Raw genomic sequence first — 24,382 nt, forward strand, 5'->3', positions numbered from 1 at the left:
CTTACCCACCCTGCTCCTTTTATTGTTTTCACCCTTTTTCCTTCACACACCTGTCCAATCTAATATTATCCATGTCCCACAGCAAAATCTTTGCAGTCTCCACACAGCAAACTTTCAAATCTCCAATTGCTGAGGGTTGGTGGAGATTCAGGGAGAGAGGAAGCACAATGTCCGTCTCCAATTGCTGAGGTTAGTGGAGGGACAGGGAGAGAGGAAGCACAATGTCCATCCCGCTGAGGTTAGTGGAGGGACAGGGAGAGAGGAAGCACAATGTCCAGCAGCTAGCTACAGATAAGGTTCTGAGAGAAGATAAATGTTAACTGTGGAGAAATTCTGAAGGATTTGGACCCACATCGTTATTCTTCCCATTGCTATTTGACCAGAATTTCCAGCATATTCATATTTTAAAATTCATTTCTGGGATGTGGGCGTTGCTGGCTAGACCCGTGTTTTTTCCCTGGATAAGGTGGTGATGAGCTGCCTTCTTGAACCATTGCAGTCCCTGAGGTGTAGGTACACCTGCAGTGCTGTTAGGGAAGGAGTTCCATGATTTTGACCCAGCGACAGTGAAGGAGCGGCAATATGTTTCCAAGTCAGGATGGTGAGTGACTTGGAGGGGAACTTCCAGGTGGTGGCATTCCCAGGTATCTGCTGCTCTTGTCCTTCCAATTGGTAGTGGTTGTGGGTGTAGAAGGTGCTGCCTAAGGAACCTTGGCGAGTTCCTGCAGTGCATCTTGTAGATGGTACACACACTGCCACTGTTTGGCGGTGGTAGAGGGATTGAATGTTTGTGGAAGGGGTAGCAATCCAACAGGCTGCTTTGTCCTGGACGGTGCCAAGCTTCTTGAGTGTTGTTACAGCTTTGTTCATCCAGGCAAGTGGAGAATATTCCAGCACAGTCCCAATGTGTGCCTCATGGATGGTGAACAGGCTTTTGGGGGGGGGGGGGGGGGGGGGGTGGTGGTCAGGAGGTGAGTTCCTGGCTGCAGGGTTAGTAGCCTTTGTTCAGTTCTGGTAGCCACAGAATTTCTATGGCTAATCCAGTTCAGTTTCAATAGTAACGCCCAGGATGTTGATGGTGCAGTTCCTTCTATTGCCGTTCCTTCATTGAAACAGTTAAGGACCCAGTAATCAGGTCATGTGTAGCAGTTTACCATAAAAATGCTTTCATCCCTGCCAAATGTTTGTCTTTTTACAGCTGGGTGCACAATGATCTCCAAGTGGCTTTAGTTGGGACAAATGTGGATTTGAGTTACACCTACAATCACCTTGGAGACTCTCCACAGGTGTTACAGGAGATTGCCTCAGGAAAGCACCCTTTCAGCCAGGTACACCTCTTCCTGACCATGTGAAGTTCCTACTTTTTCATTTTATTTTAATCCATCCATAATTCACATTTCAGTTAATAATGTTTCTGACGGCGTTATGTTCTTGGAGCCGTTGGGATGGAATTGACCTCTGTGTCTGAGCATAGTGAATGCTGACTCCTTTAAAACTCCTGAGAAATTCGGCTAGATCTCATCAGGGGTAGACTGATTTCCCCTGGGGAAATGATAAACGGAGACTCCTAAAACACGACCTTGATTGAGTGAACCAATATACTTCTCTTAACAAATCAGTGTTTTCATAGAACCGTGTCTGCTCTCTGTTTCACGGTGGTTTCTGTCAATGGATCTGATCACTCACCATCTAGAAACTAGAATCCCTACCGTACAGAAGGAGGCCATTCAGCCCATCGAGCCTGCACCGACAACAATCCCACCCTATCCCCGTAACCCCACATATTTACCCTGCCAATCCCCCTGAAACTAAGGTCAATTTAGCATGACCAATCCACCTAACCCGCACATCTTTGGAGTGTGGGAGGAAACCGGAGCACCCGGAGGAAACCCACGCAGACATGGGGAGAATGTGCAAACTCCACACAGACAGTGACCTGAGGCCGGAATTGAACCCAGGTCCCTGGCGCTGTGACGCAGCAGTGCTAATCACTGTGGTGTCCTTTATTAATCTGCCTTTACAAAATTTTGTAACACAGAGGATCAATGCTTAGCATTTCTTCAATAAAAAATTCCGAAAGACGTACTGATTAGGTGCTAAATTCTCCCTCAGTGTATCCGAACAGGTGCCGGAGTGTGGCGACTAGGGGATTTTCGCAGTGTTAATGTAAGCCTACTTGTGGCTAATAAATAAACTTAAAACTTGAACTTCTAAAAGGTTTCCTGTTTTTTATGTAATTTTCTGCTTAAATATTTCAACTGGTGATTAAACATCATAAATATTGAGGCAATATTAAACATCATAAATATTGAGGCAATATTAAACATCATAAATATTGAGGCAATATTAAACATCATAAATATTGAGGCAAACTCAATAGGGTCTTTTAAGAGACTCCTGGATGAGTACATGGGACTTAATAGGATGGAGGGTTATAGGTAGGCCTAAAAGGTAGGGATATGTTCGGCACAACTTGTGGGGCCGAAGGGCCTGTTTTGTGCTGTAGTTTTTCTATGTTTCTAATATTTGGACCAACCTCAGTAACCGACTAATTTATGGTTAAAAAGGAATTGAACACTCGAGGTAATTGACAAATAATGGTGTCGAATATAAAGCCTGCCTGTGTTTAAAAACTTCCAAATAAAGCTAACTTATTTAAAAAGAGCAAGCTTCTGATTTCTCTCCACATTGTCAGTGCATTTATCGAACAAAGCTCTTAAATATTCACTGTGAAAAGGTAGCTTGCTTTTCCATTCTTTTCAGCATAGACTCCCAACATTGAGAACTTCATGATCGATCCAGTGTCTTCTGGAAGCTCATTTTTTAACTGTTCACTTGTTTAAATCGGGTAATCAGACAGAAAAACCTAACAAGTGCAAAATTCGAAATACAAAGCTTTGTTAAATAATTCAGATACCTTCGTGCAAATTCAGAGCTCTGCCAAAATACACACCTACACGATACCCTTTCTTGTCGGGAAGGCACGATGGCATAGTAGTTGGCACTGCTGCCTCACAGCGCCAATTCTGGCCTTGGGTGACTGCCTGTCTGTGCAGAGTCTGCACGTTCTTCCTGCGTCTGGTGTGGGTTTCCTCCGGGTGCTCCAGTTTCCTCGCACAGTCCAAAGATGTGCGGGTTAGGTGGATTGGCCATCTAAATTGCCCCTGTGTCAGGGGGATTAGCAGGGTAAATATGTGGGGTTATGGGGATAGTTCCTGGGTGGGGTTGTTGTCGGTGCAGGCTCGATGGGCTGAATGGCCTCCTTATGCACTGTCGGGTTTCTATGATTCTTGTCACTAAAAATTAACTCAAATCGCAGGATTTCTGGACAATTCCAACTGACTTAGACCCCATGGAAAGCCACCCTTACAACTATGCTCCCATCAGCAATTCAACATTCCTTTTGACTGAAGCACCCCTTTGATCTCTTCATCAATTACCCACCTGAACTTTATTTTAAATAATATCAGCAGAATTCACACTCGTGGCAGCTTCTGTTTGTGCTTGCACAGACATGTTGGTGGGGTGCACTGTGTTTCTGGAGATGCATTTACTTGGGTCGCACAGTGGTTCGCACTGCTGCCTCACAGCACCAGGGACCCGGGTTCGATTCCGGCCTCAAATCACTGTGTGGAGTCTGCACATTCTCCCCGTGGGTTTCCTCCAGGTGCTCCGGTTTCCTCCCACACTCCAAAGATGTGCGGGTTAGGTTGATGGACCATGCTAAAATTGACCCTTAGTGTCAGGGGATAAGCAGGGTAAATGTGTGGGGTTACGGGAATAGGGCCTGGGTGAGATTGTGGTTGGTGCAGACACGATGGGCCGAATGGCCTTGTGTACTGTAGGGATTCTATGATCCATGAAATGCTGGAGTCCTTGTTGCAGTTATAAGCTAAACACATCAATCTGTTTTGCTTAACTGTTTGGGAAACAATTTAGTTGAAAGTACAAAGGCCAATCAATTGGTTGTTCAGTGTCCCATTACCAGATTAAAGTTTGAGATGTGTGTTTTAGCTAGGAAAATTATCCCCATTTTGACCTAGATAGACAATCATGTGGGCAAGGAAGTATAATTATCGGAGTAGTTTTGCACTGTTATAAGTACAGCTCAGGGTGCGACTAGAAAGCTATAAAATTGTTCCTAAACTGAACGCAATGTGAAAGGCGTAACAAACAGCGACACTGACATTAACCTCTCTTCTTCCTATTCCACCCCTACCGCCAAACAGGTCCTGGGCAAAGCGAAGAAGCCTATGGTGGTGGTGGGTAGCTCGATTCTGCAGCGGAGCGACAGTGCAGCAATACATGCCGCAGTCAGCACCATTGCACAGAACGCCCGAGCGGCCAGCGGAGTCGGAGATGACTGGAAAGTTTTGAATGTCCTCCAGAGGTTAGCAATGTGATTGTTGACGCAGTGAAATTTGGGGCGTGAGCCTTGGGGTTTTAAGTGGGCCACTTCCTAAACCTCGCGGGTTCCAGCATTAACACTGCCATTGCATAATTCCTCCCAGTCAAAGCAGTGTTGAATTTAGTCAGACTACAGCACGGGATCTCGTCGAACTTCATGGACGATGCTGAAATAACTTGAATTTTTATAGCACCTTTCACAATCTCAGGAGGTCCCGAAGTCGGTTTCCTCCGGGTGCTCCGGTTTCCTCCCACCGTCCAAAGATATGCTGGTTAAGTGGATTAGCCATGCTAAATTGCCCCTTAGTGTCCAAAGATATGCTGGTTAGGTGGATTGGCCAAGGTAAATTGCCCCTTAGTGTCCCAAGACGTGAAGGTTTAGGGGACTAGCGGGTAAATATGTGGGGGTTATGGGAATGAGGTGGGCCTGGGTAAGATGTTCTGTCGAAGAGTCGGTGTAGATTTGATGGCTGAATGGCCTCTTTCTGCACTGTAAGGATTGTATGACCATGCCTTGAGAGGGAAGTCTTGGTTGAATTTCCTATCTGAAGGCAGCACCTTCGATTTTGCAGCATTCCCTCAGTATTTGAGTGTCAGCCTATATTTCGTGCCCAAGTCTCTGGAATGGAGCCCTCTGACCCAGAGGTGAGAGTGCTACCCACTAAGCCACAACTGTAATCCAATACTGAGTCGATGATTTATGGTTTACAACACGGTTTGAGTGACTTGCCATAGTTTGTGCTCGCTCTTGAGAGTTGCTGAAATGTATTACAGTTTTATAACACCCCTACAAACTGCAGATCTCCCAGGACACTGTTGACGGATAGTCAGACAATATACAGTTTTGTAGCAAAATCCTAGCAGGAAATAAGTATGATGTTTATGGGAAGTATGCAATGTACACACCACCTTCTGCACACTATAGCCATTAAAGGCACCTCTTCCATTTGACACACACAAGACATCACAATTCAAAGTATTCTGTTGTGTTAAAATGACCAGTTAGACACAAGAAAACCACAGACCATTCCAGCTATCTTCAGTACCTTACAGTTGTGTTTGCTTCGATTACTATGTTGACTGTCCCTCAGAAACTGGGTGTGAAATGCAAGGTGCCATATGAAAGCCGATTTGCTCTGTCAAGTGGCACTGGCAGGTCTTTAATGTCAGCTGACTCCCAGGAACACACAGACTGAAATGCAGTTTAATGTCTCATCTGAGGCGGGCAGCCCCTAACAACGTAGCACTTCCCCAGTACTGCACCAAACTTGGATAATGTGCTTGAAGCCTGGAGTCGGGCCATCAATGCAGCAAACCTGTGATCGGATGATTAAATTGTTGGGCACGTTTTTAAAAAATTAATTGTCGTGTTACATTACACAAAATTTACAACACAGAAACAACCTACTCAATCCAACTGGTCCATGCTCCACACAAGCCTCCTCCCATTTTACTTCACTTTGCCCTAACAATAATTCAAAGAAAATTACAGCACAGGAATAGGCCCTTCGGCCCTCCAAGCCTGCACCAACCATGCTGCCTGACTGAACTAAAAGCCCTTACTCTTCCGGGGATCATATTCCTCTAGTCCCATCCTATTCATGTATTTGTCAAGACACCCCTTAAAAGTCACTATCGTATCTGCTTCCACTACCTCCCCCGGCAGTGAGTTCCAGGCACCCCCACCCTCTGTATAATATCCTTCCATTTCTTCTATCTTGCTGCGTGATATCCTTCTGTTCCTTTTTCCTCTCATCTCTTTAACTAGCTCCCCCTTAAATATCTTTATGCTATTTGTCCCAAATACTGCATGTAATAACAAGTTCCACATTTTAACCATTTTGTGTATTTCTGATGTTGAGTTTTGACCGTGTCCCTCCATTTACCCCAACGAACAACTCCACAATTTTAATCACTCTTCAGTCTTCTCTGAAGACCCCGGGTCTGTTCAGTCTCTTCTGTTGTTGATGCTAATCCGAAGGTGGGTCACACAGGAAGCCTGTCTTAGCTCTCTCACTAACAGCTTTAGGGTGTGCTGGGTCATCCAGCAGCCTGTGCAGTTGCAGCAGTCGTTTTTGCCCAGTTTCTATGGCATGTTCCCCATTGGAACTACAGGCATATACTTGGACGGATCCAAGATTATCACTCTGAATCTCATAGAAACCTATAAAATTCTAACAGGGTTAGACAGGGTAGATTCAGAAAGAATGTTCCCAATGGTGGGGGAGTCCAGAACTAGGGGTTATAGTTTGAAGGTCAGAGATAAACCTTTTGGAACTGAGGTGAGGAGAAATTTTTTCACCCAGAGGGTGGCGAATGTGTGAAATTCGCTGCTACAGAAAGTAGTTGAAGCCAAAACGTCTGATTTCAAGAAGAAATTAGATATAGCTCTTGGGGCTAAAAGGATCAAAGGATAGGCGGGGGAAGGGATCAGGATATTGAATTTGATGATCAGCCATGATCAAGATGAAGGGCCGAATGGCGGCCTCCTTCTAGTTTCTATGGAGCACAAGATACATGTGGCAGCAGTGAATTTGGGATTCCTGTGGAATTGTAAACCATTCTCTGGGTTTGAAATCAGCATTGGTGCCATCCTCCAAACTCTTCAACTGACTTGTTCTAATTCACTGATAGCAGATTCAGAGAATGATGCCCGGGACGAAGAGTATTAGTTATGTGGAGGGACTAGAGAAGGTGGCAGCGTTCTCCTCTTCAGGCAGAGAATGGTAACAGGAGATTTAATCGAGATGATTCAAATTATGAACAGATTTTAAGATACGGAGAAACGGTTTCCAGTGGCAGGAGGGTTAGTAATCGGAGGACACGGGGCTGATGTGATTTCCTTTCTATGCAGTGAGCTGTGATCCACTATCAGAAAGGGTTGCAAAAGCAGATTTAATAACTTTCAAATATTTAAAGTCACCGAAAAGTATTTGAAGAGCTATGACTCAAAAGAGCAAGGGAGTAAATTGGATAGTTCTTTCAAAAAGCCAGCAGAGGAGCTGAATGTGTTTCTGTGAAACTATCCAGCATTTGGGATTGAACAGCACAGTGGCACAGTGGTTAGCTCTGCTGCCTCACAGCTCCAGGGACCCGGGTTCGATTCCCAGCTTGGGTCACTGTCTGTGTGGAGTTTGCACGTTCTCCCCGTGTCTGCGTGGGTTTCCTCCGGGTGCTCCGGTTTCCTCCCACAGTCCGAAAGACGTGCTGGTTAGGTTGATTGGCCATGCTAAATTGCCCCTTAGTATCCCAGGATGCCTAGGTTAAAAGGATTAGCGGGGTAAATATGTGGGGTTACGGGGATAGGGCCTAGGTGGGATTGTGGTCAGTACATACTTGATGGGCTGAATGGCCTCCTTCTGTACTGTAGGGATTCTATGATTATGATTTATTGAGGCAAGGTGACAGGAACTGTGGCCCTTGATCTGGCCTATGTTGGATTTTGATTTGGTTTGATTTATTATTGTCGCATGTATTGGAATACAGTGATAAGTATTGTTCCTTGTGCACTGTACAGAAAAGCATACTGTTCATAGAGTACACGGAAAGAAGGAAAGGAGAGGGTGCAGAATTTAGTGTTAGTGTCATGACTAGGGTGTAGAGAAAGATCAGCTTGTTGGAATCCCATTGTCAGTTGTTTATTTGATATGAAGTAATAAAGCTTCTACCCGTGTCTTCCTGCAGGGTGGCCAGTCAAGTAGCAGCTCTGGATTTGGGATACAAAGCTGGTGTTGATATTATCCGGAAAAATCCGCCCAAAGTCTTGCTCCTTCTCGGAGCAGACGGTGGCTGCATCGCACGAGAGGATCTTCCGAAGGACTGCTTTGTCATTTACCAAGGTAAGTGTCAGGGCTACTGTCATTGCACGTACTGGTGACCCTTTGACATGCACTAGCGGCTGGTGTTGTGGGTACTGACTCGCTACATAATCATAGAGTTCTTGACCAGGGCAGAAATTGAATCATAGAAGGCAAGTATAGTTGATGAGATCAGCTGGACTGCTTCACCAGGGGCGCACTGGAGAAGAATATTCCAGGGTATCCTTTCTTGCAATGAACCCTTGTTTTGTTTCTGGAGATTATACGACTGAAAATAAGATGTTGGGAGGGAGGATGTGTCCAGCCTTGATTCTTCAGCTATCGTGGTGTGGGGCATATTTGATGCTCTTCCCCTGCCTGTCATTTCCCTGTGTTGATATGTAACAGCCTTGTGTCAGGAAAAGCCCAGCCGTCTTATCACAACATCTGCACCTTGACACAAATCCCATCTCTGATTGTCAGCAGCATAGGGGTGGCACAGTGGTTTAGCACTGCTGCCTCACAACTCCAGGGACCCGGGTTCAATTCCGGCCTCGGCTCACTGTGTGTGTGGAGTTTGCACTTTCTCCCCCGTGTCTGAGTGAGTTTCCTCCAGGTGCTCTGGTTTCCTCCCACGGCCCAAAGATGTGTGGGTTAGGTGGATTGGCCATGCTAAATTAATCCTAGTGTCGGGGGATTAGCAGGGTAAATATGTGGGGTTACGGGAATAGGGCCTGGGTGGGATTGTGGTCGGCACAGACTGGATGGGACAAATGGCCTCCTTCTATACTATAGGGATTCTATGAAATTCTATGAAAACTCCGTATCATGAGAGATTTGAGCAGCTTTAGTTCATAGAATGTAGCCCAGGTAGAGGAAGTTCTAGTCTCTGACAGCCGATATCTAATGCCAGTAGCTAAAGGAAGAGAGACTTCCATTCATAAAGCATCTTCAAGACTTCCAAAAGCATTTCACAGCCTATTATGTACTTTTCCTGAGGGACAGTTACTGTCATAATGTAGGAATTACAGCAACTAATATCTATACAGTGTGTTCCCTCAAATATCAGTAAATTAAATGACCAAATCATTTGATTTAAATGTTGGTTAAGAGATAAACGTTGACCACTACACCAGCAGAAATCCACTGCTCTTCTTTCAAAAGTGCTATGGGATCGTTTACACTCCACCTGAGAGGGCACATAGGGCAAGGTTTAACCTCTCGTCCAAAAGATGGCACTTCTGACAATGCAGCACTCCCTGAGCACTGCACTGGAGTGCCAGCCTGGATCATGTCTCTGCGGCAGTACTCAAACCCACACCCTTCGAACTTGGACAAGAGTGCTGCCATAGCAGACACATAATAGACCCACAGTCGAGGCAAGTCCACAGTAAAGGTTAACCATGATTGGGAACTCCGTGGAATCTCATTCTGAGGCACGACAAGACAGACAGGTGAAGGAAGTAAAAATTTTGCAGCACAGCAATAAATGGCCTGTTGGACAGAGTCAATTAAAGCCTGTTGGACAGAGTCGACCGAGCTATCCTCTGTGTTGCGACTAGGATGTAGATAGGCTGGAAAATTGGGCGGGGATCCTGGATTCAGGATTCAATCCTGGACCGGGGAGCGGCGCGGGCTTGGAGGGCCGAAGGGCCTGTTCCTGTGCTGTATTGTTCTTTGTTCTTTGTTCTTGTTCTAGCTGCCTGACACCATGATACCGACTCTGATTGCTGACTGTATTTGCTTTGTGTTGTAATCCCTCAACTTGAGCATGAAAGTCAAAAGAAAAGTCTTGGATTTCACACACAGCCGTGTCAGACAGTCACTGGTTGTTCATATTTTCCCCCACTTAGGACACCACGGAGATGTCGGAGCATCCATGGCTGATGTTGTTCTCCCTGGAGCAGCTTACACAGAGAAAAATGCCACATATGTCAACACAGAGGGCCGTGCCCAGCAGACCAGAGTGGCAGTGACGGCACCAGGCCTGGCCAGGGAAGATTGGCAGATTATACGTGCACTTTCTGAGGTAAAATGGAGTGTGTGGGGAACAGTAACAGGAGCAGGCCATTCAGCATCCAGTCTATTTGACCATTCAATTAGAATGTGACTGATCTGAACCCCAACCCACACCCACAACCCCCAACTTGGTTCCCCATCCCTTCATACCCTTACTGAACAAAAATCCATCAATCGCACTTCAGAAAGTTTCCCTCTAAACCTCAACTGTTTTTTGGAGGACCGAGTTACAGATTTCCACAAGTACTAACCTTTCACTGCTGATCACCAAATTGTACCAGGGTTTTGGGGCTAGAATTTCATTTTGGAATTGGAAGATGGGACTCATCCTGCCCTCATAATCCCACCTCTGTCTCAAGACGGTCAGAGGGCAGGATTTTCCCAGGGTCGAGGCCCCAAACCTGGAGATGGAGCAAGTCCAGAGCAAGCAGATTAAAAGGACTGCCATTGTTCCCAGAAAACCTTGGCCTGGTGCTCCAGATGCAATCAGCAGCCCATCTAAATACTGTTAAATCTTCTGACCATTTTAAACACCACCTCACCCATCCATTCATGAACAGATCACAGAAGCCTGATCGTAGCAATTGGAAGTTATTGAATAGCCCATAAAACTCCAAATAAACAAATCCTTCAAGCCAGCTATGTAAACAAAGTCAAACATTTGTAAAACGACTGGGCAGGTGCATTGCAAATAAGAGTCTGTAAAATCCCTCAAATAGACAAACTGACCTGGGAATTGCTACCTCAATATATGTCTGAACTGAATAAAGAACAAAGAAAATTACAGCACAGGAACAGGCCCTTCAGCCCTCCAAGCCTGCACCGACCATGCTGCCCAACTGAACTAAAACCCCCTACCCTTCCGGGGACCATATCCCTCTATTCCCATCTTATTCATGTATTTGTCAAGATGCCTCTTAAAAGTCACTACCGTATTCGCTTCCACTACCTCCCCCGGCAACGAGTTCCAGGCACCCACTACTCTGTATAAAAAATCTGCCTCATACATCTCCTTTAAACCTTGCCCCTCGCACCTTAAACCTATGCCCCCTAGTAGTTGACTCTTCCACCCTGGGAAAAAGCTTCTGACTATCCACTCTGTCCATGTCTCTCATCATCTTGTAGACTTCTATCAGGTCGCCCCTCAACCTCCGTCGTTCCAGTGAGAACAAACCAAGTTTCTCCAACCTCTCCTCATAGCTAATGCCCTCCATACCAGGCAACATCCTGGTAAATCTTTTCTGTACCCTCTCCAAAGCCTCCACATCTTTCTGGTAGTGTGGCGACCAGAATTGAACACTATATTCCAAGTGTGGTCGAACTAAGGTTCTATAAAGCTGCAACATGATTTGCCCATTTTTAAACTCAATGCCCTGGCCGTTGAAGGCAAGCATGCCATATGCCTTCTTGACTACCTTCTCCACCTGCATTGCCACTTTCAGTGACCTGTGTATCTGTACACCCAGATCCCTCTGCCTATCAATACTCTTAAGGATTCTGCCATTTACTGTATATTTCCTATCTGTATTAGACCTTCCAAAATGCATTACCTCACATTTGTGCGGATTAAACTCCATCTGCCATCTCTCCGCCCAAGCCTCCAACCGATCTACATCCTGCTGTATCCTCTGATGGTCCTCATTGCTATCCGCAAATCCACCAACCTTTGTGTCGTCCACAAACTTACTAATCAAACCTGTTACATTTTCCTCCAAATCATTTATATATATATTACAAGCAGCAAAGATCCCAGCACTGATCCCTGAGGATCGCCATTTGTCACAGCCCTCCATTCAGAAACGCATCCTTCCACTGCTACCCTCTGTCTTCTTTGACCGAGCCAGTTTTGTAACCACCTTGCCAGCTCACCTCTGATCCCATGCGACTTCACCTTCTGCACCAGTCTGCCATGAGGGACCTTATCAAAGGCCTTACTGAAGTCCATGTAGACAACACCCACTGCCATACCCTCATCAATCATCTTCGTCACTTCCTCGAAAAACTCGATCAAGTTCGTGAGACACGACCTCCCCTTCACAAAGCCATGTTGCCTCTCACTAATACGTCCACTTATTTCCAAGTGGGAATAAATCCTGTCTCAAAGAATCTTCTCCAATAATTTCCCTATCACTGATGTAAGGCTCACTGGCCTGTAATTACCTGGATTATTCTTGCTACCCTTCTTAAACAAAGGAACAACATTGGCTATTCTCCAATCCTCTGCGATCTCCCCTGTAGCCAGTGAGGATACAAAGATATCTCTCAAGGCCCCAGCAATTTCCTCCCCTGCCTCTCTCAGTATTCTGGGGTATATCCCATCAGGCCCTGGGGACTTGTCTACTTTAATGTTTCTCAAGAACCCTAATACCTCCTCCTTTTTGATCTCAACATGACTCAAACTATCTACACATCCTTTCCCAGACTCATCATCCACCAAGTCCTTCTCTTTATCCATCAGTACCTTAAAGCTTACTGAATTGTGGTCACTGCTCCCTAGTGAAACATTGACCACCTGGCCGGGATCATTGCCCAATACCAAGTCCCTAGTTGGACTATCTACATACTGTTTCAAGAAGCCCTCCTGGATGCTCCTTACAAACTCTGCCCCATCCACGCCCCGAGCACTGAGTGAGTCCCAGTCAATATCGGGGAAGTTAAAATCTCCCACCACAACAACCCTGTTACTTTTACACCTTGCCAAAATCTGCCTACATAGCTGTTCCTCTATCTCCCGCTGGCAGTTGGGTGGCCAATAGTAAACCCCCAACATTGTGACTACATCTTTCCTGTTCCTGAGCTCTACCCATATTGCCTCGCTGTATGAGCCCCCCGAGGTGTCCTCCCGGAGTACAGCTATGATATTCTCCTTAACCAGTATTGCAACATCTCCTACTCCATTTACATCCCCCTCTATCCCGCCTGAAACACCTGTATCCTGGAATGTTAAGCTGCCAATCCTGTCCTCCCCTTAACCAAGTCTCTGTAATGGCAACTACATCTAAGTTCATCTGCCTTACCTGTTACACTTCACTCCACCAGATTCTCTCTGCCTGCTGTTTCTCTGAGTCTTACTGGCCCTACTCTCTCATTCCCCTTCAGCTAATTCACCTTTGCTTTGGTTCCCACCCCTCTGCCAAACTAGTTTAAATCCTCCCGTGTGACACGAGCAAACCTCCCGCCAGAATATTTATGCCCTTCCAGTTTAGATGCAACCCGTCTCCTTGTACAGGTCCCATCTTCCCCGGAAGAGACCCCCAATGGTCCAGATATCTAAAACCCTCCCTCCTACTACCAGCTGTTTAGCCACGTGTTGAGCTGCACTATCTTCCTATTCCTAGCCTCACTAGCACTGGCACAGGGAGTAATCCTGAGATTACAACCCTAGAAGTCCTGCTTTTTAACTTTCTACCTAACTCCCGAAACTGCTGCTGCAGGACCTCATCACTCTTCCTACCTATGTCGTTCGTACCAATATGTACCACAACCTCTGGCTGTTCACCCTCTCCCTTCAAAATGCTTTCTGCTCGTTCAGAGACATCCTGGACCCTGGCACCAGGGAGGCAACATACCATCCTGGAGTCTCTTTCACGTCCACAGAAGCACCTATCTGCACCCTTCACTATAGAGTTCCCTATAACTATTGCTCTAGTGCTCTTTGTCCCTCCCTGCTTAACAACAGAGCCAGCCATGGTACTACTGCTTTGGCTGCTGCTGCTGTTATCCCCTGATAGGCTATCTCCCCCAACAGTATCCAAAACAGTATACTTGTTAGAGAGGGGGATGACCACAGGGGATTCTTGCACTGACTGCCCGCCCCTTCTGGAGGTCACCCATCTATCTCCCTGCACTTTCGGTGTGACCATGTCTCTAAAGCTCCTATCTATGACGCTTCCCGCCTCCTTCATGCTCCGAAGTGCATCCAACTGCATTACATTAGAATACTTCACAATACATTAGAACAAGGGGAAATAATTAAGCATTTACACAGTGTCATTATACTAAGTTACTCTTTCAATAGTCTGAAATGTACACCAGCTTTATATTCATTAGATTAACTTTTTTGACTCATCCGAAGATTTTTCAACATTTATGATCCTATACTTGAAAGCTTGGCTGAAGTAACAGTCTGACACGCACATTGTTTAAGGGGCGCAGCAACCAGCTTGCATACAACAAGTTCCCACAGTCCAGTCATTGCACTGTTGTAAGTCAACTCATCCTATGTGAAGGATGCAAAACTATTTCTCTTCCTGCCTCCATGCCACTACTGTTGAAAATTAACAAACTTACCCTGAAGCAGGGTCTCAATGAGCTCACAACACTTGCCAGTTGGCTCCTTAATAGGATTGGGCTGGTTCTGGCGCCCGCTCCATCTCCTACCCTCAGGAAAATGGCCAAGAGCAGAAACGGAGGTGGGACCTCCAGATGCCCCATTTGTTTTTAGCTCCGTGGGATCATGAAGACCTGGCCCTTGGCTGCTTCTTTCTTCCTTTCCACTCAGGGCCCAAACTGGCAAGTCCAGCTCCATGAGAAACCAGGACAAATTGAAAAATTCAATAAAATTCCCCTTGGGGTACATAAACGAATAATTACGTCTGTGGTATTCCCTTTGGAAATTGCACATCTGCATATTTGTGATAACCAGTGTGCTGGGGGTGAAGGAGTACCTAAGACTGACTACTTTAATATGGCCATTTTCGCACTGATCCTTCCTCCTGCAGCATCCGCCAATCTTTTCTCAAATTGGTGATGAGTGTCAAGCTCTTCAGATCTGGACTGAGTTCCTAATCTATCTTCTGGTCCTAATTTAGTCAAGCTGACACAATTCCTTAATGAAATGCACTGTTAACTCCGGTACAAAGGAAGACACATCTATATAACACCCTTTGCATCCTCTGACGTCCCAAAACACATTACAGCCAAGGAAATCATTTTTGAAATGGAGTCGGCTGTTGTAATGTTAGAAATGCAGCAACCAACTTGCAGACAGCAAGCGTCCACAAACAATGTGATAATGACCAGATAACCGGTTCCTGAATGTAGTTGGTTGAGGTACAAGTGATGCCCAAGAACCTGGTCTTGTTTGGAATAGTACTGTGGATCTTCTATGTTCACCTGAGAGTGCAGGCAAGGTCTTCATTTAACGTCTCATCGAAAAGATCTTTAACCTCTGAAAGAGCAGCACTCCCTCGGTACTGCACAGGTACCGAGCATTGATCACGTGCTTAAATCTCAAGACTGAGACTTGAACCCTGTAATGACTTCAGTCAGGCCATTGAGGTTGGCCGATTGGAGTATGAACTCCCTGATTAAGGAGTCAATTGATGAGACAGTCAGAGTCTTTTCCTTGTATTTAACTGAGAGCGTCAGTTCCTCTGGCACTCCCGAAGGTAGGCTGCTGACTGATAGCACTCTGTGTACTGCTGCTGGAATTGTAAATAAAGGGATTTTGGTGAAGTGACTTCAACTCCGAAGACTTGTTAAGACAAACCCCCAATCTTCTGAGCCACGGCCAACACCAGGGACAGTAAGAAGTATGAACACCAGGGAACCAGTCTGCAAATAATCTTCTGCTCTGTATGCTTCAGTACAATGCCATGTGGTATACTTCTCCTGCTGAACTCTTGAGAGAATCTCTTGCTCGGCTTTCAGTTTAAAACCGAATTAGTTCTTCATATTTATCCGGACCAAATTTTCAAATAAGGGCTGACCAGCGAAACTCGAACAGCGGGGGTTTAACTGGAATTTGAAAATGTGGTTTTGTGCATTTTGAATGCTTTGTCCCTCCACAGGTGGCTGGTGTAACACTTCCGTATGAGACTCTGGATGAGGTCCGAGACAGGCTGGCCGAGGTAGCCCCAAACCTGATCTGCTACAATGACGTAGAGGAGGCCAATTTCTTCAAACAGGCAAATGAGCTCGCAAAGGTCAGTGTGACTTCACTGTTAGCCTGGTAGAGTTTGCACACTGACGTATCAACACACTTTGCTCCGTAGCTCGTGTATGATCGCATGAAACTAAAACAAAAATAACTTGCATTTATATAGCAGCTTTAATGTAGAGTCATGTTAATTAATCCAAAAGCGGGAGAGGTTTGCGTTTAGGAGGTGGGTTTGAAAGAGCATTTTCGAGGAGCATCTTTGTGCTTCGAGGGTGACACGGTGGTAACACAGCTGCCTCACAGCGCCAGGAACGCGGGTTCGATTCCCAGCTTGGGTCACAGTCTGTGTGGAGTCTGCACGTTCTCCCCATGTCTGCGTGGGTTTCCTCCGGGTGCTCCGGTTTCCTCCCACAGTCCAAAGATGTGCGGGTTAGGAGGATTGGCCATGCTAAATTGACCCTAGCGTCAGGGGGATTAACAGGGTAAATATGTGGGGTTACGGGGATAGGGCCTGGGTGGGATTATGGTTGGTGTAGGCTCAATGGGCAGAATGGCCTCCTCCTGCAGTGTAGGGATTCCATGAGAAAAGACAGAGATGTTTAGGCAGGAAATTCCAAAGCATAAGATGGATCAAGGAAAGGCTATCAATTGCAGAGTGAAGAAGGCACAAGAAATTGACAAGAATGAAAGCTTCTCATAATGGTGGTAAAGATTACAGAGTTGGAAAAGACAGAGTCATGAGAATTTAAAATCTCCAAGCGTATAGGGGAATGATCTTAGTCACTGAGAACTGAGGTGATAGATGAATGGGGCTTGGTGTTTGGAGAATGTTTAGAAAACGACACTGCCTGAATATCACATACCGTATGTATTCACCTTTATTAATTAATGTTCCTCTGTTTGTTCCATTCCACCAGGCAGCCTCTGACCATTTCCTCTGCTCTCTTACAGCTGGTGAATCAACAGATCCTAACTGAACCACTTGTTCCACCCCAACTTACAATTAAAGATTATTACATGACTGGTATGTAGACCTGAAATAGTCACTGGGATATTGCTTGAGACCCAGTGGAAATTATGCTCACATTTTCAGTTTATTTATTAGTATCACAAGTAGGCTTACATTAACATTGCAATGAAGTTACTGTGAAAATCCCCTAGTCGCCACACTCTGGCGCCTGTTCGGGTGCACTGAGGGAGAATTTAGCACGGCCAATGCATCTAACCAGCAGCACGTTTTTCGAACTGTGGGAGGAAACCGGAGCACCCGGAAGAAACCCACGCAGACACGGGGGAGAATGTGCAAACTCCACACAGTGACCCAAGTCGGGAATTGAACCTGGGTCCCTGGAGCTGTGAGGCAGCAGTGCTAACCACTGTGCCACCGTGCCGCATCCATGAGGATGAGCATAAGATTTCCCTTCCTTTGACAGGTTGAATGTGCTACTCATTAGCCATAGCTGTACTTATTGGACGTGAGGCACCTTCTCTGCATTAGTCGCATACCATTCTGTTTCGAAGGCCTGGATTTTGCAGTGTAGAGGTGACAAAACTGCAGTGTCGCTGCAGTCACGCCACTGAAACTGACGGAAACACTTGTGCCGGAATCTTACCAGCATTCACTCCGGCGGGATTTTCCCATCCCGCCGCAGTGAACGGAGATTGGGCTGGCCGCCAAATTCTCCGAGCGCGGTGCGAACGGGCGATAGGATCACGTCCTTGGAATCCGCACTTGCACAGAGTAACGCTGAACTCCCGAAGTGTGTTTCACTGATTTTGCACTTCTTCTGCAGAGGGTTGAAACCGCCCCCCCCCCATCCCTCTATCTACTCTTCAATTGCATGTCATTCTTAAGCAGTTGAGAATTTCCACTTTTACATTTAGTCTCCCAGTAAGAGTCATTGAAACAGTTGCATCTTATTGATTGAGGTGTAACTGGCCCTATTTAAAGGACAAAAGGAAGTCCGAGTCCCAGAGATCGCTCAGTCTTTATGGGCAGTTTTCTTGGCGTTCAGTAGCTGGTGCTGTTACTTCACAGCTGAATGCAAAATTCAACTCAATGTATTGCATATTGAAGGCATTAAAAACAATTCTTTGAAATTTACAAGGTATGCATAAACTAGTGACATGGCTAACTCAACTTGCATTATTTACGCTCTAAGTCTCAAGATGCTTCATAGAAGCATGGTACTGCACAGTGATTAGCACTGCTGCTTCACTGCGCCAGGGACCTGGGTTCGATTCCTGGCTTGGGTCGCTGTCTGTGTGGAGTTTGCACATTCTCCCAGTGTGCATAGATTTCCTCCGGGCGCTCCAGTTTCCTCCCACATTCTGAAAGACGTGCTGGTTGGGTGCATTGACCCGAACAGGCGCCGGATTGTGGCGACTAGGGGAATTTCACAGTAACTTCATTGCAGTGTTAATGTAAGCCTTACTTGTGACTAATAAATAAATATTTAAACTTTAGAAATGCAAACCAGTGCCAGTCTAATGGAGGATATATCAGAGAGAGAACTCACATTTTGATCAGAGGTTTCAAAGGATGACGCTGAAGGAGTAGAGAGACAAGTGTAGGGGTAGAAGGGTTTAAGGAAGGAATTCCCGATGGTCCCCAAGATGGGGTGACACAGTGGTTAGCACTGCTGCCTCACAGCGCCAGGGACCCAGGTTCAATTCCCGGTTTGGGTCACTTGTCTGTGCAGAATCTGCACGTTCTCCCATGTCTGCGTGGGCTTCCTCCGGGTGCTCCGGTTTCCTCCCACAGTCCAAAAGACGTGCTGGTTAGATGCATTGGCCATGCTAAATTCTCCCTCAGTGTACCCGAACAGGCGCCAGAGTGTGGCGACTAGGGGATTTTCACATCAAGTTCATTGCAGTGTTAATGTAAGCCTACTTGTGACACCAATAAATCAACTTAAAAACAGAGGATCCACACGGGATCAGAAATGGAGTTCTTTGCGGAGGTAATAGAGATCGGAACAGGCAAGGATTTACTGGAATTTGAAGGGGGCGGTGAGCTGAAGTCAGTGCAGGACTGGATAGGGGCAGCAGAGTTTTAGATCAGCTGTTGTTGTGGGGGAAGGTGGTGATGAAGAAGAATGGGAGGCTGGCCGGCTGGGTGTGTATCGGATTAACCGAATCTGGAGGTCAGAGTGGAATGGACAAACACAGTCTGTATGTTATCCATTGAAAGAGTTGCATTCGTATGGCTAATGTTATGGAACTTCAGACAGCCATAGATGGAAATATTTTTGCTTGTTTTCCTTTAATCTGCATATTCATCTGAAGATATTATAATTTTGAATGAGGAGTTATCCACCAATGAGGCTAGAGCACTAAGAACAGCCCTTCCCAAGTCTTCAAAATTCTAGCTGGAGAAACCAGCCTGTAAGGAATTGAAGTGAACCTGGGACTGAACTGTATGGGTTAGATTGTTACAGCTCTGAGGCTGTATGTGGCACACACACCATTGTGCAGATACCCTTGGCTGATACCATAACTCAAATTCTGTCATGCAGATTGAAGCCACAACGCCGCAACCTTCTGGCTTGAGGGTGGAGTCCATCAATAATGGTGCTACGTTCATGGGTGGTTTTGTTCTGTGATGAGCCCTGTTGAATAATGTACACTCCTTGCTCCAGGGAAAGGGCCCCATTGTATTTGTGCGAGAGGTTTCAGCAGCAGCGTGGACTGGCTCAAGATTCTCCAAAGCCTTTTCCTTTACCATTTCCCCTTTTCCCACAGATCCGATCAGCAGAGCTTCCCAGACGATGGCGAAGTGTGTCAAAGCGGTTACTGAAGGAGCCAGCGCAGTGGACGAGCCTTCCATCTGCTAACACATAACTGACAAAATGACGTCCAGGCATCCACGTTGTGCTGCTCTAGTAGAATTCTGCGTAAATACGTGTAAAGGACAGGCCTCAAATGAACTCACACCTGGCTGTATACTTAGCTACTCGGTATGAGAAGGGAAACACGTCACACTCCACCCCATCCACGTGAAACACAACCTTGTACTATCATTAATGTCTGTCATGTTCAACAATACAAATGAAATTCAGATAGCTCCGTACAATAATCGGCCTGTTCAATAAGCTTGTGATTATGCTGTATCTTGTGACCATTTATTATTTTGATGTGTTTCCCAAACCACCTCAAAGTAACAGTTCTTGTAAAACTGCTGTCAGGTTTTTACTGGAAATAAATCTATACCACAAAGAGTGAAGCCAGTTAAATCTGTTCTGTGTGATTGATCTTCCATCATTTGGATCATGCACTGATACTGCTATCTGCTTTTAAAACAGATATGTCCGGTGCAGGATCAGAGTGCCGTTGCACCTCTGGTCTCAACTCAGTCAACCCCTCTCTTGCTACGGTTAGAGCCTTGAAGCAGCCAGACCTGATCTCTCCCGTCTCTGACCCTTTAACCAACTTGCATTTACACGGTACATTGAAGATGCTAAGACACTTTACAGGAGCATTATGGAACAAAATGTTGGCTACAGACAAATTATTGCAATCAATTTTGATGGCTGGTATAAGTTCTAATGTAGACCGGCATGAATTAATAAACAATCTCAGCTCAAAGAAGGTCACATCTGACTAGATTGATCGAATGGGAAGTTGACAAAAAGGTTGGTGAGACCAGTGTGGTGGATGTGATCAATATGGATTTTGGCAGGGCTTTTAACAAGGACCCACATGACGGATTGGGCACAAACGTAAATACCCTTGGGATCCAAGGATGGGTGGCAAATGGCTGAGGGCTAGAAGCAAAGATTATTGGTTGATGTGTGTGTTTACAACTGAAACGTTACAATGAGGTTCCACGGGGCTCCATACTCGATCCCTTGATTTTTGTACTTCATGCCAGTGAGTTAGACTGTAATGTAGGGGATGTAATTTGGAAATCTGTAGATTGTGGAAAGTTTAGCCATTTACTTGACAGTGAGGAATGCTTTAGTCTGCCAGGACACATCAGTTGGACAGAAAAGTGGCCAATGGAATTCATGCATTCGGCACAGTAGCACAGTGGTTAGCACTGCTGCTTCACAGCTCCAGGGTCCCGGGTTCGATTCCCGGGTCGGGTCACTGTCTGTGTGGAGTTTGCACATTCTCCTCGTGTCTGCGTGGGTTTCCTCCGGGTGCTCCGGTTTCCTCCCACAGTCCAAAGATGTGCGGGTTAGGTTGATTGGCCAGGTTAAAAATTGTCCCTTAGAGTCCTGGGATGAGTAGGTTAGAGGGATTAGCGGGTAAAAGAAATATGTGGGGGTAGGGCCTGGGTGGGATTGTGGTCGGTGCAGACTCGATGGGCCGAATGGCCTCCTTCTGCACTATAGGGTTTCTATGTTTCTATGTTCATTTTGGGCGGTGCAACAAGCCGAGGCAATACACAGTAAGTGGAAAGATAGAGTAATGTGGAGGAACAGACCTTGGCATCAGTAAGAGGAATTTTCTCAGGTGTCCCACTGGGGTGCTCTGTATTCAGTTGATCTCACTCAACCAATAAATAGACTACGAAAGACAGTTTATAGTTAAAGAATAAAAAGGAATTTATTTGCTAATGCATGCATCGGGGAAAGACAGCCAATGAAGGATGACTGTCCTCTCTGATAATATCGCAATCGTAAAATTGTTATATTCTGAACATTTCAATATCCCGCCCTGCCTTGTCACTCAGACTGGAGAACCCAATTACAATATTGCAAATTATTACCTTAGCCAATAGCGTTCCACCAGTCAACAGGAATAGGAGATCATTAGCTCATTGCCCCTGTAGGTTCCTCCCCCGTTACCTAGGAAACAACCCACGTCAATCCCAGTGAGCAAGGCCATAGCTATCTGTGAATTTTAATTGGTGAAGGGAGTCATTTTCTGCCAGAATCTGGCCTATTATCAGCTTGAGAGAATGCTCCAGCCTTGCTACCCATGAACGAATCCACTCCCTTACACAGCAGGCCGATTGAACTTGCTTTCACAAAAACAGATAAGAGAAACTGGCTTTCTATATTCCATTGTATTGAAAGAAGTTGGTCTGTCTACCACTGTGTTTCCCATCATGCTGCATTCGGAGCCAAGTTGACCAAGTCGCACAATACATAAAAATTGAAAATACAGTTTAAGCTTATAATACTTGGTTAATTTGTGGTTATACAGTTTATAATACCTTTGTACACCTCAATGAGATCACCTCCCATTCTTCCAAACTCTTGAGAATACAGTCCCGGTCTCCTCAATAGGATAATTTTTACCATCTTCAGGATTAGTCTGGTGAACCTTTGTTGCATTTCCGCTATGGCCAGTAGATCCTTCCTTGAGTAAAGAGACCAAAAACACACAATGCTCCAGGTGTGGTCTCACCTAGAATCTCCAACTGCAGCAAGACTTCAATACTCAGATTCCCTTAAGGCTAATAGACCATTTGCTTTCCTAATTGCTTGCTGCACCTGCATGTCAGCTTTCAGTGACTTATCAACAAGAACATCCACATCCCTTTGGATATTAACACTTCCCAATCTCTCCCCATTTAAGAAATACACGAGCTTCTAATTTTTCTACCAAAGTTGATAACTTCACATTTTTCCACATTATAGTCCATTGTTTGTCTAAATCCGCCTGAAACCTCGGCATCATCTTCGCTGTTCACATTCCTACCATGGTTGGGGGGGTGGGGGGTGCGGTCTTGATGTCCGTGAGTGGGGGGAGGTAGTGGGTCTCCCAGTGCACTGTGAGATCAGGGCACCCTTTCAAAACGGTGCCCGATCACTTTGCAGCCAGGCTCGCGAGCGTGTTAAGGTCCGGCTCCTCCCAGTACAGGCGCACAACTCACCAATCTCCCAAAAATGAGAGAGTGCGGGACGTTTGCGGTTCGGTCCGTGCCGACCAGACTGGTGCGGAACCCTCTGGTTTTCTCCCCTCGTGACAATCATTTGGGAAAATTCCAACCAAAGTATTTATTTAGTTTCTCTGTTGTTCCCCCATTCCCCATCATACATTCCACTGTCTCTGCTTGTAATGGGCCCACATTTGTCTTTGCTAATCGTTTCTCTTTTACATACCTGTCATTGCTGCCTTACTTTCATGTTCTATTTTCTCTTTATTAATTTCTTGGTTATCCTTTGCTGAATTTTAAAATGCTCCCAATCCTCAGGCTCACAACTTTTTTGGGGCAACTTGGGCAGCACAGTGGTTAGCATTGCTGCCTCACAGTGCCAGGGACCCAGGTTCGATTCCCGGCTTGGGTCACTGTCATAATGGAGTTTGCACATTCTCCTCGTGTCTGCGTGGGTTTTCTCCGGGTGCTCTGGCTTCCTCCCACAATCCGAAAGACATACTGGTTAGGTGGATCAGCCATGCCAAATTCTCCCTCAGTGTACCCGAACAGGTGCCAGAGTGTGGCGACTAGGGGATTTTCACAGTAACTTCATTGCAATGTTAATGTAAACCTACTTGTGAATAATAAATGAACTTTAAACATTATATGGCCCCACCTGTCATCTAACAGAATCCTTAGCTTCTCTTGTTAGCCATGGTTAGATCACTTTTCCTGCTGGCTTTTTGTGTCTTAAAGGAATGTAAACTTGTTGCAAACCTCATATTAATTCTTTAAATGCTAGCCATTGTCTGTCTATCATATCTTTTGGGGAATGTGGTTCCCCAATCTTCCTCAGCCAACTTGCTCATACCTACATAGTTTGTTTAGAATAAAGATATTAGTCTTGGATTGAACTGCATCACTTTCAAACTGCATGTAGGATTTTATCATATTATGGTCACTCTTGTCTAAAGGCTTCTTTACATTGAGATTATTCATTCGCCCTTTCTCATTGCACAATACTGCATCTAAAATAGCTGTTCACTTGTTGGTTCCTCAACATACTGTTTGAGGAAATTGTTATGAGCCAGGCCAAAAAATCCAACGTGTTTTATGAAGTTAGCCCAGACCCTAAGTTCTACATTTAATTTTGGCATTAGGGCGAGCATAAGGTGTTTCACTCCAGGTATGATTCAAGTGACTCACTAGGAAGCTTTTATCAAACAAAGTTTATTTAAGAACACAATTAAAATATAGTAAAAGGAATTAGCATAACTTTTACCAATTACAAGAATTATACACGTCAGTATAAACCTTAACAGCTAGCTATCTACGATGTTCCAAGTCAAACAACCATCCTATGGACATACGCCCCTTTCTAGACTAGGCACAAAAAGCAATTATGCTCCCGCGATGCTGGATTTTGCAGCTTTGTAACACCCGCTGCGAATTGGTCCTTTCAAT

General features: G+C 45.5%; 1 protein-coding gene across 2 annotated transcripts in view; it reads left to right on the forward strand.

Moving 5' to 3' along the window:
- ndufs1 (NADH:ubiquinone oxidoreductase core subunit S1) overlaps nucleotides 1–20,333 on the forward strand; it is a 54,653-nt gene extending 34,320 nt beyond the window's left edge. For both annotated transcript variants that reach the window (XM_078206634.1, XM_078206635.1), the window contains exons 13-19: nucleotides 1,199–1,328; nucleotides 4,230–4,390; nucleotides 8,092–8,246; nucleotides 10,058–10,233; nucleotides 16,016–16,150; nucleotides 17,056–17,128; nucleotides 19,849–20,333. In XM_078206634.1, coding sequence (XP_078062760.1) covers nucleotides 1,199–1,328; nucleotides 4,230–4,390; nucleotides 8,092–8,246; nucleotides 10,058–10,233; nucleotides 16,016–16,150; nucleotides 17,056–17,128; nucleotides 19,849–19,940 — 922 coding nt within the window. In that variant the 3' untranslated portion in view covers nucleotides 19,941–20,333. The remainder of the gene's footprint in view (nucleotides 1–1,198; nucleotides 1,329–4,229; nucleotides 4,391–8,091; nucleotides 8,247–10,057; nucleotides 10,234–16,015; nucleotides 16,151–17,055; nucleotides 17,129–19,848) is intronic.
- The last annotated feature ends 4,049 nt before the right edge of the window (nucleotides 20,334–24,382 follow it).

This window comes from Mustelus asterias, unplaced genomic scaffold (assembly GCF_964213995.1).
Source record: "Mustelus asterias unplaced genomic scaffold, sMusAst1.hap1.1 HAP1_SCAFFOLD_1672, whole genome shotgun sequence".
Taxonomy (NCBI): domain Eukaryota; kingdom Metazoa; phylum Chordata; class Chondrichthyes; order Carcharhiniformes; family Triakidae; genus Mustelus; species Mustelus asterias.